This window comes from Protopterus annectens, chromosome 5.part1 (genome assembly GCF_019279795.1).
Source record: "Protopterus annectens isolate FY-2018-M chromosome 5.part1, PAN1.0, whole genome shotgun sequence".
In the NCBI taxonomy this organism is placed as follows: domain Eukaryota; kingdom Metazoa; phylum Chordata; order Ceratodontiformes; family Protopteridae; genus Protopterus; species Protopterus annectens.
The window spans coordinates 321,820,963-321,838,378 of NC_056736.1; the positions used below are offsets into that span (position 1 = coordinate 321,820,963).

The 17,416-nt window shown below is 40.0% G+C and overlaps 1 protein-coding gene across 4 annotated transcripts in view; it reads right to left on the reverse strand.

Moving 5' to 3' along the window:
• Positions 1-17,416, reverse strand: part of TGDS (TDP-glucose 4,6-dehydratase) — a 750,932-nt gene that overhangs the window by 417,458 nt on the left and 316,058 nt on the right. For 2 of the 4 annotated variants that reach the window (XM_044073003.1, XR_006365114.1), the window contains exon 6: positions 9,939-10,010. The exons of the other annotated variants lie outside the window; for them this stretch is intronic. In XM_044073003.1, coding sequence (XP_043928938.1) covers positions 9,939-10,010 — 72 coding nt within the window. The remainder of the gene's footprint in view (positions 1-9,938; positions 10,011-17,416) is intronic. 4 annotated transcript variants of the gene reach the window in all.

Consider the following 17,416-nt stretch of genomic DNA (forward strand, 5'->3'; position numbering starts at 1 on the left):
AGCCAATTTTGCTTGAAAAGTGCCAACTTTCCTCCTAGAGGAGCTGCCAGACAGGCAGAGTCTGGCAGCTGGAGATACAGGTCATTGGGTCTGTTTACGAAAAGGCTGACCCCTGCCCTCACCAGAAGATTGTGCAGGAGAACTCCAAGTCCTAGGTCTGAAAGAACCCTGAGCATGAGCTCTGCCCCTACCACGTCTAGACCTGCCCTTAGACTGAAACTTGGAAGAAGGGTAAGACCAACCTTTTGCAGGCCAATTCCTGCTAAACTTAGGTGGCTGCACTTGTAAAAATTCCTTAACTGTCTGCATGGACTTAGCTTTGTCTTCCATTTTTTTTCAAAACTGACTCCACAGGAGAACCAAAAAGAACTTCAGATTGTAGAGGGGCATCCAAAATTCGAGCTTTAACATGCTCTGACAAATTTTGATCCTTAAGCCAGGCATGCCTACGAATAACTGAACCAGTGGCAGCCACCCTGGAGGAAGCCTGAAGAGCATCAAAGCCACATTGCAAGGAATGCTTACCAACCTGATCTGAGGCATGAACTAAGTCCTGCAATTCCTTACACTCTATACCCTCAGCTAAAGCATCTACCTTAGATTTCAACTGACCTAACAGAAAGTTCTGGTACTTCAGCATATGAAACTGGCAATTTAAAGCCCTCATAGCTAGCGTGGAGGAGGTATATACTTTCTTACCCCACCTATCCAAAGCCCTAGAATCTTTATCCAGAGGTACTGGATTCTTAACTACCGAAGCCCTGACACCCTTAGGTCCTTGACTAATAGTTTCCGGGTCAGCTCTAGTACTCTTATACAAATATATATGAGCCTCTGGAACTCTGTAATACCTATCTGGCTTGACAGGGGCAGGGGGTAAAGAATCAGGATTAAGGGAAGCTTCAGAAAAAACATCCTGAACAACATCTAAAACAGGGGGAATAGCCAAAGGTCTATGTTGTGGCAAAAACAAAAATTCCCTAAGCCTCTTACGAGAATCTGAAAAATCCTGACCTTCCCACTTGAAATGCTCCCTCATGGAGTGTAGGGTTTCAGAAAAGGAAAAATCTTCTGGAGGAGAAGCAGAAGGACAGGAATCCTCTGCATCCGAATCAGAATAGGGAGGAAAATCCTGAATGTCCTCAGCTGAAGACTCAGAAAAATATGAGGAATGCTCCAATCCCTCCACATCTGTCTCCATCCTAGGCCTCTTGTCTGGAGGGGGCATAGAACCCCTGATTAAAGTAATCAAATCCTCTGCCATTTTCAACATATGTTTTTTAGGAACAGAGCCCGAAGAACCAGGGCTGCTGCCTGTACCAGAAAGACCAGATTTAGCTTTAGCAGGGCCCTTGGTGACAGAAGAAGAAGGCCTAATAACCTTTTGTAATGATGGGACTACAGAAACTTGAGAAGCCCCCTCGGCCTGACCTAACTCCGGAGAGGCCAATTCCTGTAAAATTAAAGGTTCCCCCTGTGATTCAGCTGAGACCTCGGCTGGATCCACAGATTCAACCGTAGTTTCCATAGAACCGGCGTCCGCAACGGACGACTCATCCTGTTTAGACTTTAATGATTTACCTTTTCACTTCTTTGCGGTAGCGGGCGTCAGAGGATCCAACGGCATGTTGTAGTTACACCGCTTACCGAAAACAAGCCTAGCACAATCTAATCTGCGTTTAATGGTGCGCTTATTAAATCTAGCGCAAAAGCGACACCCGACTACGTCGTGCTCAGGCCCCAAGCAAGGAATACAGAGAGAGTGATAGTCCCTATGAGGTATCTGTTTCCCACAAGAAATACAATTATTAACTTTTTCTGACATCCGGATTAACTGAGGCAAGAAAAGACAAAAATATTCCCCAACGGGGTACTTAGCCCAACTTGGTCTTCGGTCTGAAACTCGAAAAACGAAAATTTCAGGACGCCGAACGGCACTTGCAAACGCTGCTTCTGCTTTGGACCATGCGGTAAGAAAGACTGAGGATATGGCGTCGGTCATGCGCTTAAGTACTACTGCGTACTGACGTCAGTTCTGAGCGCCCATGACTGACGCCAGCCTAACTCTTTGGTATTCGGGCCGACCGAGGACAGCGGACTACCCACAGGTTATGACTGCAGCAATGTGAGATGAAGAACATCAGTCAGCTTAACTCAAGGACGGCATTCCCTTGATTTTTTTTTTTTTTGTGTGTGTTAGAAAAAGCTGCAGTCTCTTGAGTTGAGTCATATGCCTAGCCAAGTACATATTAAAGGGGTTGATACTTTTTTTTATTGGTCTGACAAGGGAGTAGTGACAGTGCATGACTGCTTCCCTGGCTCTAGAAGATATGGCCCTGGTGATTTGTCAGGCTGTATATAAGGATTTCCTATCAGTGGCCAGATCACCATCAATGGATAGTTTATTGTCAAAGAAAGTACCCAAGTCTCTAATGATGGAGTCAAATTTTAGGGGGGTTGTTGCTTATGTGCAAGACAGCCCAGGTTTGCCAAAGGGAACGATGCTGCATTTTTTTGTTATGTAGTTTGAGGCCATGGTCCAAGCATCAGTTGTTAGCTTGAACTAGGCTCTCCCGCAGAATATGTAGATGATGTAGGACATTTGTGACAGATCAGAGTTTGCAGTCTTCAGCAAACGTGAGACACCAAAGAGTAGCAGTCCATGGGCCCATTCCTGGGGAACACTGTTTGTGACCACTCCTAGTTTAGCATGTGACTGCAACAATAACATACTGAGTTATGTTGGTTAGCCAGTTTTTTATTCAGCCGATAAATGTGTTTCCATTTATTAGATTAGTTTATCAATGATGGTGTGGAAGGCTTTGGTTATAAAAAGATATGCCAAGTGAATCAATTTAATTGAGTCGAATGCCTTAGTGACTGGTTCAAAAAAAAAAGTCAACAAGGTACAAGAGGCAGGACCTGCCTTTAACAAACCCAAATTGTTTCAGGTTTTGAAGACTGCTTATGTCCTTGTTTTTGAGGTACATAATGACTCACTCCACTGCCTTACAGTTAAGGCTAGTGATGTTGATAGATTTACAGTTGCCCAGGTCATTCGTTGGTCCCACTTTGTGGAGTGGGGATGGCTATAGCAGGTTTCCACACCTTCAATGTGAATCCAGTGGACTGGAGGCTGATGGATGGAACAAGGAGTCAACCAGGCAATGCTCTGCAATGACAAGAAGTTAACCTGGCACACTGTCAAAGCCCATGGAGCTAGTGTCATTAGACTTGAAGAGACTGCTTAGAACTTCCTCTTTGTTGATTTGGATGATGGCATAGGCATACTAATATGCTGTGTGCAATATGGAGGAGATAGAGAGTACATTTTGTGCTCCACTTGCTTGCTAAAATGTTGGCAATGTCTTCAGGGGATGAGTAAGTGATGTTATTCTATATTGGATTATATTGCTGGTTATTACCTCTTTGGATCCTGACATAAATGAAGAAAAATTTGTCTCTATCCTTTGCTTAGGTGGTGATTTGCAATTTGTACCTGTACTTGTTGGATTTGATTGTGTTACATTTTCCATCAGATTGAGCTCTTCCAAAGCTGATGAGGTGATAAGTTTGCTTTTAATGGCTACGGATTTATTTCTCTTACTATATAGTTTGTTGATACTGGGGTTCCGCCAAATGGCTTTGTTCTTAAAATTTGGAACTATGGTTATGTCTAATGAGGACTGAGTTCACAACACTAACTTTGAGATGGGTGCAGATTTTAGCATGAAAATTGCAGTGTGTGAAGCCAGGTCACGTAGGTGAGAAGGGTGTTGAATTTCACTAGCTGGCTGGAGTATATTTGTCTTACAATAGTCTCTGAAGATGGAGAGGTTTTGAGATTAACTGGGTCTCACACTTAAGAGTAAATGTTACAGCACAATGGTTATGTTTGACCAGTGAGTTGGAAAATGTGGGATGTGAGTATGGGAGACAATATCTGTGAGGACTAGGTCTGATACTTTAGAGCTCCTCACTAGGATTTGGACAAGTTTGGCAAAGGAGTTGGAATTACTGAAATCCAGGAATCTCTGTGCATACTTGTTTGTGGTGGTGTAGATTCCCTAGTAAACCGAGGGATAGCTGAAGTCACCCAATAAGATAGTGTTAGGTTTTAGGGTGATGGTTGTCAGTCTGTTAAGGTATGCCTCATGGTCCTTTGGTGCCATACAAGGGGTACATTACTCGGCTACTATATGATACTGGGTTTTGTTTACTATAAGAAGAATGTGGCAGATTTCTAGGTCATTGTCTTTGGCAGGGGGGGTGACTTTACCAGGGAAATAAACCTTGCAGCCTGTCTACAATAACAGCCAGCTGGTTACAATCTAGAACAGGGATCAATGGAATGGAAGGGTGGACGTAAAGTAAACAGAGGTGCCCAGTGTCTATTCTGCCTTGGTGATCACAGGACTTTGATTGGTTGACACAACTTGCTAGATGAGGGCTGAGATGAAGATATGATCACTGTCTTACCAGAGGTAAGAAATGCTTCACAAAATATCTTAAAAGAATGAGGAAAAAACAGGAAAATGAAAAGCAATAGTCAGGGCAGTGCCTGGTGCAAGGCACCAAATTAAAGTATACATTTTACAAATTCTAGAAGCTTTATTAACTAGTCTATGCTTAACTGTTCTGTCTCTGCTTTCCATGTGCTTCCTCTTACTTTCCTTTTCAATAAACCCCTGCTGGTGCTTTTCCTCACTGAGAAATAACTGGAGGGCAAAGTAGTATCTTCCCCAGAATAAGACAAGGGAGTGTTCAGTAAGTTAGATTAAAGACGTACTGGAAGAAAAGTGTAATGAGAAGTCCTAAACTCTGAAGACACTAGTTGTATATGTGCTGCAGCCAGTGTCTCAAATCAAGACTTGCTGTTATACTGACAACAGCAAAGACTTTGGGTGCACAGCACTAATGCGCAACTGTACACATAAAGGAAAAAAACAGCTACGATGTATGAATGGGGGTATGTCATAAGAAAAAAAAGAGGCAGCAAGCTATACAAGAGATGCAGAATGTTTTAATATCACAGGCCAACTTGTCTGTACCACTGCACTTGTCATTAGCACCCTCCTGTGATAAAATATGGTACTTAAAATCTCTTTCATACAAGACTGCTTCACATAAACATGCAGATACACTACATCTGTATGTGTGTACATACAATTATATATAAATATATGAACATATATCCTTACATAGCATACTGCACTACACTGCTAACATCTTAAAAGACAAGCTACTGCAATGGTTTTACTCAGTGTTGATTGATCATTAAATATTTATTTTCCTATAAATGGGTTAAAATAGAGAAGATTCATATTAATTTCATATTTCTTTATGTTATACCTCAGTAGTGTAATTGCTTTTAATTATGTCTGAAGTTCTTTTATCTTCAAACAAAAGCCACAAATAGTCTTTTTTATTGTTTTGCTCCCTAACAGAAAATCTTGGAAACATAATATAAGAGACAACTAACTTTTGTTTTAATGGGAATCTGGTTTATTTGTGACTCCTTGTGTAAAAGTTCCCTTTCTCTAAGTTCCCAAGCCACCAGATCACGGTTTTAAAAATCTGAACAGACAACAGGTGACACTGATGAACAGTTGAAGTACTACCACCTCACAGCATTAGGTTATATACTATAACTCCAAGCTGATGTGCCTTCTTTGTAGACCATGCACATCCCTGGACTCACACTATTACTACTCAACAGTGTTTCTGCTTCTTCCCAAATCCTAAAGTGTAGCCGGTGAACTGGTGATCCTTTAAATTGCTTGTAGAGAAAAAGATATCTACAAACACAGAAAGAGAGAGAGAGAGAGGTGCACTGAAGCATAATGGGGGAGCACTCCCTCCCTCCATACAAGCATGCGCACACACACACACATACATATATATATATATATATATATATATATATATATATATATGTGTGTGTGTGTGTGTGTGTACACATGTATATAAATCTGAAAGGTGAATGTGACGTTCCACTGAACTAAGTGTTCCAATGATGCATCAACCCAAATTTATACAAGATCAAAGTTAAAATTACAGAGGTACACTGTTCATATGCTTCACAGGAATTTTAAGTTATTCTACAGACCACATATTCTTTTTCAATACTTACCCTCAGTATTTACAACTTTCTCAAAGAGGAAGAGTCCAGACAGACCTGGGGCAAACTTCGAAGCACCCATACAGTTGTCCAGGCTTAGTATGAAGGAAGATACTGGATCGGACTATTAAACCTGCAAAGGAGGTTTATTACAGAGAAGGAAGAGGCACTAGGTGATTAACCTCTCACTCCATCACATTCAGTTTATCTGGTGAAGAGGGTTTAGATCTCTGGTTCTAGCATTAGCTAACCTGTTTGACTTACTGAGATACAGGTGGTCAAACACCACTTGATAACGAATGGCTTGGTAAGGCACAGATATCTGAAGGAGTACTGACAATTGCACCCCATCTGCAGCTGTCTGCAAATTCTGTTAACTAAAGGGCCTGATGACCATAGAAGTATATGCCAGACAGGAGGTCACCAAATACAGACCACTAAGGGGACTCCACTCCATTCACTGTCCACTGTTCAGCTACAACCATAGTGGTGCTGAGTGGAACACTGTTCAGCACTTGGCCATGCTATAAACAGCAATTAGATAAAGAAACAGAACCAATCAGCAAACAGCTCTGGAAGAGCTAATGGTACTCAGATGGTTAGAATATAGTATAATACAGTTTACAAGACTACCCCCAATACCAGGCTAAACGCACTGTTCTAGTTTAAGGAAAAAAACACTTACCGTTTAAGTCTCCAAAAACAGTTTCAGCAACAGGAGCAGCACAAAGAAATCAAGTGCAATACAATTTTTACTTCCCTAATTAAAAAAAAAACACAAAAATGTGTCAAGACAGGTTGAAAAAGTCTCTGTGTCTCCAAGCCAGTGCAGAGAGGTGCATCTTCAGTGTAATCCAGCCAAATAGCGAATGACTATCAGTCATTACTATTAGCCAACCTTTTACTAAATATCTGAACTTTTAAACTAGTGAATGAAAGTTACTGCTCCCACTAAAATACACAATAAATTAGAGACACGACCAATAACCTAATAAGCACAAATTGCATTCAACTTCAAAATTAGCATTCACTACAGCTATAGGAGAAAAAGCTTTCACTAAAATAGTATCAGTATTTTGGGACAGTGTTCCATAAAGAATAAGAATACAACTAAACTAGTGACTTTCAGGAATCACTTAAAATACATTTAACAGAGCAGAATGGATGCTAGTGAATGAAAGATAACGGAAAATGCGAACACTGTTACTGCACCATCCCTTCATCTTACAGCTTAACTAGTTTTCCTTGTAAGAAGACATTATATTAAAAAAGATTAAGTATATACTACATGACTGTCAAGCTAAACCATTTCTACAGTTATGTACATAAACATTACCAGCTACTAATTCTTACTACATTTGCAGGCCCAGTCACACATTGCAGGTGAGTTCTGAATTCCTTCATTAACCAGGTAGATAAACTCGTCTGTACACCCATTTTAACCATGAATCAGGTCATACGGCAGAGGCAACACAAAAACAGCAAATATATAGTCAGACACAGTGTCTCTTCCTTTTGAACGGAATCATGGCTGAAAAGGGTCTATGGACCAGTTTATTTACCTGGTAAACAAATGGGAACAAATCTTTTCATAACATTTCTGAACCAGGCTCCATATCTTTCTGTCACCTTCTTAGCAGCCTGAAACCTGCATATAATTATTTGAAAATGGATACTTTGAAAACTGCAAACAGTACTATTGAAAGGGCCTTACTAGCTATAGAGAGGAATATAGCAATAACCCACGCCTGGGTGTGGGTAATGCTAAATTTACCCACGGTTGGCGTGGTTTGGTCCTGAGGCCCGAGGACCAAACAAAGCCAACCGTGGTAATTTAGCATTACCCACATCCAGAAGTGGGTTATTATATTCATGACATTATTTAAGAAAAGAAACTATTACTTTTCTTAAATAATGGCATAGTATAATGCCTGTTTACTGCCCTTCCGCAGATGCCTGGCATCCGCGGCAGTTCTGATGTACTGCGCCTGCGCAGTACATCAGAGTTGTGGGCAGCAACGGAGAAAGCAGGATCTCCGTTGCTTTTTATGTTTCGCTATGTTAAATGAGTTTAACATAGCGAGACAGTTTTAAAATAAGCAACGGAGATGTCCGTTGCTTATTTTAAACTGTCTCGCTATGTTAAACTCATTTAACATAGCGAACACTAAAAAAGCAACGGAGATCTTGCTTTCTGTTGCTTTTAAACATTGTTCGCTATGTTAAATGGGTTTAACATGGAGACAGCTTTAAAATAAGCAACGGAGATCTCCGTTGCTTATTTTAAAGCTGTCTCGCTATGTTAAACCCATTTAACATAGCGAGACAGTGTTTTAAAAAAACGAGTTATACTAATGGAAAAAAGTCCGGGCAACCGGACCTTTTTCCATTAGTATAACTCGATTTACAACGGGCACGCTGGCCAATCAGCGTGCACGTTTTGGGGGGGGTCATGGTATAATACTCATTTCCTAATGGAAGAGATATAATTCTCTATGCATGTCAGTATAATCAGAAGCTCTTCTTTCAGTGCCCTCTTATTTGATAAAACAATTCCGGGACCTCCTGTTTAACAACACATTAAAACATTAAAAATATCTCTGGACTCTCCTTGCTCCACAAACTCAATCACACTTCACTGCACCTGTTCATGTCGAATATGCCTCAATGCATTTTGCCTATATTAGTCCTGCTGACAGTTGTTATACTGGCTACAATACTACAGAGTTACTTCCCATGTATCTGCAGTGTGACTAATGCTAGAAGAGCACATCCTAAACGCATAGCTCTAAATAACATCCTGTAAACCCACCCCACTTTTTTCACTGCAGACTTTGATTACTGTCACCTCCTGTGCTATCTGTAGATCCAGCATTTTGTACATACTGCAAAACCATATCATTTCAAAGCTGCACTGTCTCATTTGCCTTCTGTAATACACAGATCAAATAAATAATAAATGACTTATTGAAATCTTATGTCATGTCAACAACAAAACCCTAATGTAATGCTTCTTTGGTCACATAATCAAAGAAATCTACAAGAATCAACGGAAAAGTACAATTGTGTAAGTGAACTTACTATAACAGTAGATGTTCAAATAAATCACTTTTTGCAACAGTTTACTTGTTTGGGTTATATCCTGCCAAGAATATGACAACTGGCTAGTATTCAAAGTCTTACGGCACCTTCCACATGCTCTAACCACTGTAGGGCTCCAGAACAGCCATATAAAATCAGTGCTTAGGGCACTCAGAATTTTCTTGCCATGCAGTAAGTGAGGCTAGAGTGTTCGGAATAGGAATATATTTGGAAACAGATGAAAGGTAAAAAAAATATATTACAGCTGTGCAAGTCTTACTAACAGTAAATGTTCGAATTTCAAACTGCCTCACTTTATATACAGGTTCTGTGCCTGCACAAACCCACACTGGCAACATTTTAGAGCTCAGAATTCCCTTCTCTAACTCCCTGTGGAGCCCATCAGTGGAAGCCTAACCCCTGTCGCAGGAAATCAGTTGTTCAGGTTTTTAGTGCTAAGTAGGAATAACCGAGAAGAATCAGAAGCAAAAAATACTTGAAACCAACCAGTACACAGCTAAACAACACTAACACAAATAATCAAAGCCAAGCAAAACACAACAAGGTTGGATACTATCTAACTGTATATACAATAAGGGGGTGGTGGGTAGGTGCTACGATTCAGGCAGTATGAAATTTGAACATCTACTGTTACAGGTAAATAGGACTCACACAACTGAAATACGTTCATCACTCAGGCTGCCACACTGGTATATGGGTATATTCCAAAGCTTACCCTACCGGGAAGGAGGAAGGATAAGGATTCACGTGCCCCAGGAGAATGGTCTTCGCAAAGCCTGTAAAAGAACTGAAGAAAGAATCCAGTTAGTACTGCTTTGTAAAGGAATGAACAGAGGACCAGACTGCATCCTCTACAATGCTTCTAGAGTCCACTCCTTTCCAGTATTCTGCAGAAGAGGATAAGGCTCATGTGGAATGTGCCTTAACCTTGCCTGGAATAGATTTACCATGGTGAAATAACAAAAAACCATTGCACAGGGCAAACAATGAGAAACTGTTTACTTACAGATAGGCAGACCCTTCTTAGCCCTATAATAGGACATAAACAGCTGTTCAGCCTTCCTCAAGGGAAGAGTTCTCTCCATGTAGTACCTGAGCTGCCTGTGCACATCCAAGGTATGCAAAATCCTCTCTCCCTTGTTTTCAGGTTATGGGAAGAAAACTGGGAGACTGAAGATTTGATGTTGGCCAAATTCTGAAACGACTTTTGGCATGGAAGATCTATTCTGCATAAAACAACCTAGTCCTTATGGAAAATCAGATAAGGTTGGCACACCTTGACAGCTTGCAGTAAACAGACTCACCTTCAGATATTAGAGCAATAAGCAAAACAGTTTTCAAAGTGATGAACTTTAAATTGGGCTGAAAGGCAAGTTCAACAGGAGAAAAAGATCTATCCTTCAAGAACAAAGTTTAGAACAGCAGGAATGTGCTTTTAAATGGATCACAAGTGCAACAATACCTTCATAAACTGTTCTACCACAAAGTGTCAAAGGGGGGATCCACTGGCAGACCAGCTGGGATAGCCACAAGATGCACCTTGATAGATGCACAAGTCAAGTAATTTGTGTGCAGCTCACATAAAATTTCAAAACCAGATGGGTAGACACCATAGTGAGCCTTATATCGGCTAGGCAGCACCTAGAAAACCTCCTCCACTTGTAAATGTAAGATTTTCTAATTGCATTCTTGCCACCTTCAATACCTGCTGCACACTGTCATAGAACAAATGCCTAACAGATATCAAGATAAAATCATCCAGGTTGTCAGGAGCAATTTCTCTAAGTTGGGCTGCACCAGATGTCCTTGACATTCTGTGAGGAGATCCAAGGTCTGAAGAAGCTTCAGGTAATTGCCCTTGGCCAATTCCATTAAAAGGAAAAACAAACTTTTCCTGGGACAAAAGACAGTCATCACAAAGATCTTCGGCAATTCTTTCTGAATTTTCAGAAGTACCTTAGTTATCACTGAAAAGCAAGGAAATGCATTAAGGAATATTCCCATTAAATGATTCCCATTTATGATAGTCACAAGAATGTCTCAAACAGAATATTTACACCTGTTTGTTTTGAAAGGAGGCAAACAGATTTACTTGAGCTGTTCCCCACATCTGGACCAAATCCTGGAAGATGTCTGTCCTAAAGTTTCTACTTGTAAGGATCTGTCTGGGGTCTGCTTACTGTGTTTGCTGCTATGTTTTGCTCTGAAGGGATGTACAAGGCCTGAAGTATCATTGAATGCTATAAGGCTAGCTCTCCGGGCATAACTGCCAGCAGGCAAAGAAGGTTTGACCTTGTTCCCCCTTGTTTGTTCAAAATTGTTGCAGAATTTCTGAAGGCTATAGTTCTGTCAAGACATCCAGAATATGCAAGATTCTTTCTCTTTCATTTTGAGGTTCTGCAAAGTAGACAGAGATGAATAGTTTGACTCAACAAACTCTGAAACCACTTTAGCAGAACTGAAGAATTTTTTCTCAAAGTTATCTCATTTTACATAAAACAGGGTGAGTTTTACCCATCATAACAGCTTATAGCTCAGATGATCTTCGTATTGAGGTCAGAGCAATAAGTAACACTGTCTTCTAAATTAAGAACTTCAATTCAGCCTGATAAGCTTGCTGCAAAGGAAAAGGTGTTATTTTTTCCAAAACAAGATAAAGATTTCCAAGAAGGTAAATGAATATGCAAAACCCCTTCAGAAATCAAATTGGAGGGGGAATCTATGAGTAGACAAAAAGAAATGGCTGTATATTAGAGCGTTTGTATGTACCTTTAAGAAGCATTTCCAGATGTAAGCATGTGCATATAAATACTGGGCACGTGTAGGCAGCAGTGTCATTTTGAGAGAACAGCCAGAGTGTTAACATGTATGAGTGTGGTTGTCAGTCTCTTTATAAGTTTATGTAAGTTACAAAGACTCATTTCTGATGTGTTTGTGTGTAATAAAGCTGCTTGAAAAGAACCCATGAATGTTCATCTGTTTTATCCTGACCAGACGATTGACATGGTGTCAGAAGTGGGATTAGAAGAGCTACTTCTATGAGCCATTAGGTACAGAGTTGAAGGTGAAGGCAGACTAAGCAGGTTGGGTGAAACGGAGCTCAGACAAATGGAAAAGGGCCAGAAACAAGCCAAAGGTAAAGAAAACAGCGCAAATGATTTATTTGGCAAATAAAATGAAACAGCAAATTTACAAGTCACAAAATGCATTATTAATCAAATGAGTAGCACAAAACATATTATTAAGTAAACGAAAGGCACAAACTGCATTATTAATTAAACAAAATGTTTGAAACCACGATATTTGATAAAACTAGCAAAACTATTCATATGGGGCTCAGAACTATCTTTGGTTTGCATTAATGAGCATGTTTAAAGTAAAACAGGCACAAGAAAAGTATAATGTGCATGATAAGAGATAAAAAGGGCATAACAAGTAAAATAAAAGGGCAAATTAAGCTTGAAGAGTAAGGCGACTGTATGAGTTTTAGTAATAGACCGTGTTTGGGCACAAACTACTATTTTGCATTGACAGAAGCCATTCAAAGCATAACTAGAATAGTTCAAAGTATCTCAGACTGTGCAAAGTGTTTGCAGAGTGTGTGTTTTATTACAATGCAATTATTTCAAAGAGCTAGTTGTGTGCAAAGTACAGTTATATTGAAAATTGCAGTTAAACAGCCATTTTGAAAAGTTTCTTGTGCTGTGTGCATTTATTTGCAGAAAGCCGCCAGTGTTTCTTACTCTGTGCTTTTTCTGCCGTGTACAGTTTATTCACAAAGAACAGTCATTTAGAAGTATTTCTTACACTGATAAGAAGTGGTTTCATAAGTACAGTGATTTCAAAGTATCCTTGTGCTACGGAGACTTATTTGGCAAAGTGCAGTTATTTCAAAGAGTTTGTTGTGCTAAGGGGCATAATTACAAGTACATGCATAAAGTTCTGGCATATCTATATATATTTATGTGTGTATGTTCATACAGGATTTCAAGCACCTTCACTACTGTATGTTTCATATGGCAAAGACATTTTGCAGACCAAGTCCACTTGTGTTTGATCATAATATAGCAGAGAATTGGAGAGTATTTGAGCAGGAATAAGATATTTTCATACAAGCAGCTTTTCTGACAAAGATACATGTACAAGGGCATTCATTTTGCTTAACTTAGCTGGGTCAGAAGCTATTGAAAGAGAGCGTTCAATGATGTATGCACCAGAAGTATATGCAGGAGAGGGGGGAACCACCATACTGTGGTACCGGCTAAATCCAGAGAGGACCCTGAGTGCTTAAAACATAAATTTAGAGAAATGTGCAACCCCCAGACAAGTGTTACATTAGAGAGACACTTATTTTATACAAGAGACCTAAAGCCACGTGAAACTTTTGCTGCTTATATCGCTGACTTGAGAAACAAGGCTAAAACGTGCAGATTTGGTGACCTGAAAAATTAGTTACTGAAGGACAAGCTTGTGTGTGGTGTTAATAGTGCTGCAGTGAGACAGATGTTGCTTCGGGACAGTGATTTAACATTAAGCCATGAGCTCACAGAAAGGCACACAAGTATGTCTACAAGTGATAAGAATATGGTTTCAACAGCCTCTAGAGCAAACGTAGACAGCATGCAACACATGGCAAGCAGAAACAGGCCAAAGCACATGGCAGTTGCAGCCCCTATGGGATTTCCTGGGAAAGCCTGTAGCTTTCTACCAAGTTCCATGACTAGCTCAGTAAAAAGGGCAAGCTCAGCACAGCATAAGGGTGAATCAGCAAAACCCATGTCAAGTCTTATTGTTAACTGTTTTAATTGTTGAGCGAGCCATGAATCTAAAAGACAGAAGTACTTAGCATTTGGTCAGCAGTGCCACAAGTGTACAAAAATTTAACCATTTTCAAACGTTTTGTAAATCAGGCAAGCTTAATTCAGTTATTAAGAAAGGTCACACAAAAAAGCAAGTTGATCATGCATAGAGCTGCAACCCTACTTTCTTTGTAGATGGTGAATCAGTGTCGGTAAAAAGGTTAATGCAGTAGATTTGTTGGCAAAGAATGAAGTATTTTGTACTGTCCTGATCAATGGTAAACCCACAGAGCTCAAAGCAGACACTGGTTTGGAGTGTAATGTGATGTCAGCAGAAACATTTGCTAAAGTGAGGGCTGGTGAGCAACTTAATTTGGTCAACTGTGTGAATCTTGTTGCTTATGGAGGTAGAGAGATTCAAAATGAAGGCTCAGTAATGCTTTCATGCTATTCGACTGGGAACAGTTACAGCTTGTAATTTTATGTAGCCTGAAGACCTGTGCAGTCATTATTAGGTCTCAGAGACAGTTAAAGAATGAAACTGCTTTCTTTTAACAAAGTACATCATATAAGCACGTCCCAATTCCAGCTTCAGTGATACTATTTTCTCAGAGTATGCCAATATTTTCGACGAAAAGCTAGGCAAACTTCCTGTTGTGTACTCCATGAAAGTAGACCCAGAGGTCAGTCCAGTGGTCAGACCAGCAAGAACAGTTCCAATAGCTATGCAGGACAAAGTCAAGGTCCATTTAGACAAAACAATGAACCAAGGTGTGATTTGTCCAGTCACACAAACAATTGAGGGGATGTCTTCCATGGCAGCTGCTCATAAGAAAAATTTAATGAAATCAGAATATGCATTGACCCAAGAGACTTAATGCATTAAAACAACCTCATCATCCTATGCATACAGTTGAGGAGATTGCAACCCTCATGCCAAATGTCACTGTTTTTTCTGTCTTAGATGCAGAGAGTTCATTTTGGCAAGTGATACTTGATTGCAAATTTTCACTACAGACTACATTCAGTACTCTATTTGCCAGATACAGATTCCTCAGGATGCCTTTGGAATAAATTCTGCCAGTGAAGTCTTTCAGAGTGCAATGGAGCAAATTTTTTCAGGCTACCCATGTGCAAGAATAGTTGATGATTTACTGGCTGGAGGACATGGTGAAGCAGAGCATGACAGAAACCTCAGGAAAGTTCTGGATGGAACGTGTGAAGTGACTTTAAAACCCAGTCCTCTGAAATGTACATTTTTTTATTTCATTTTATTTTACATTTGTTGACCGGGATAGTCCGACTGGAATCATGTCCATTTTCAGTGGCGGTCCGGGGAGAAAAGCTTGCAATCAAAATTACCAGAAGTTACTTATGTAGGTCATTTATTTACCAGTACAGGCTTACAACCAGATCCTTCTAAACAAGCAGCCATTCTTGATATGTCAATTACAGACAATGTCCAAGCCCTACAGCGTTTTCTTGGTATGGTTAACTATTTGGGCAAATTTATCCCTGATTTTGTTACCAGTGCCTTTAAGAGAGTTAACATGCAAAAATTTTGCATGGTCATGGTTAGAGCAACACCAAAGAGCATTTGATAACCTCAAACAGCAAATTGCTAACCCGTCTACATTAAGATACTGTTGTCCACAAACCAGTAGTGCTTTCCTGTGATGCTTCACAGTTTGGTCTTGGTGCAGTTATTCTTCAAGAGGGCAGACCTGTTGCCTTTGCACCTAGAACTCTTACCCAAATGAAGATGCAGTATGCTCAAACTGAGAAGAAACTTTTGGCAATTGTGTTCGCATGTTTGAAGTTCCATGATTATATTTATGGCTGAGCTATTCAGAAAGAAACTGACCATCAACCTCCAGTCATGATTTTAAAGAAGCCTATGCATTCCGCTCCAGCAAGACTACAAAGAATGATGCTCAAATTGCAAAAGTACAGTTTTAAAATGGTCTATACAAAGGGTAAACTTCTTTATCTTGCTGATACCGTATCCTTATCCAGAGCTCCCAGAAATACCACAGAACAGCTTGATGCATAGAATTTTGACTTTGATGTCATGGAAGTGCATAATTTTTCTAACACGAGACTTGATGAGCAGAGATCATACAAAGACTGATCCAATTTTGCAAAGCTCAACCACTTCATCAATGTAGGATGGCTGTCGAAACAATCCTGTGTACCACCAGAAGTACAACCTTACTTTCCATATACAGATGAGATGCTGATGGAAGATGGTATCATTTTCAAAGGTCACAAAGTTACTGTTCCTACTTTCTTACAATGTGAATGCATCCAGAGTTTACATCAAGGCCACCCAGGTTCCAATTCTACCAAAAGAAGGGTGAAAGGACTAGTATTTTGGCCTTCTCTAGCAAAACGCATTGATAAAAAGCTTTCTTCTTGTTCAGTGTGCAGCACTACTAAGCCACATTTGCAGAAAGAGACACTTCAGCTAAGCCAAGTTCCTGAACTACCTTGGTCAACAGTAGCAACTGACATATTTGATTGGAACAGTCAACATTACTTAGTGTTGGTAGACTCTTATTTGAACTGGTTTGAGATCGATTTGCTACCTAACCTAACGTCCAGTGCTGTTATTACGAATATGAAATGTAATTTCTCAATCCATGGTAGTCCACACAAAGTTATTTCTGACAATGGTTCTCAATTTACCTGCCAATTGTTTCAGAGATTTGCAAAAGTGTGGGACTTCATCCATGCTGCTAGCAGTCCTGAATATCTATAGTCAAATGGCCTTGCTGAACATGCAGAACAGAGTGCAAAGCAACTACTGGAGAGGTCAAAGTGCGACAATACTGATATCTTCCTGAATTTACTCAGTCTCAGAAATATACCCCGTGACAATCTACTTGGCTTGCCTGCTCAGCGACTTCTATTTAGGAAAACCAGAGCAACCTTGCCTATCAGTTCTAGTTTGTTGGTGTCTAATGCTAAAAACAACTGAGCAATCAAAGCCCAACTTTTTATGGAGCATTCGTCTCAGAAGTCCAGCTATGATAAAATGAGCAGATATCTTTGCCATTAAAAGAAGGAGAGACAGTGAGGATCCAAACAGCAAAATGGCATTGATTGAATTGGTTAAGTAAGAGGTATATGTACTGAGCCAAGATCCCATTTAGTGGAATCTGAGGGCATAGATTACAGGAGAAATTGCAGACATCTGTATCAGATATGATATTGCAGCATTGTACCTGTGATACATACTCTAGATCTCAGAGCAACCCTGACAATGTTTGTACCAAAGAATGCGTCTCAGTATCCATTCTAGTTCCTGATGATGTCCCAGAGGTCCCCAAAGTTGAACATTCCTTGAAGACCATCTCCGTTGCTAGCTCTAATTCTGTCTTTTATGTTACAC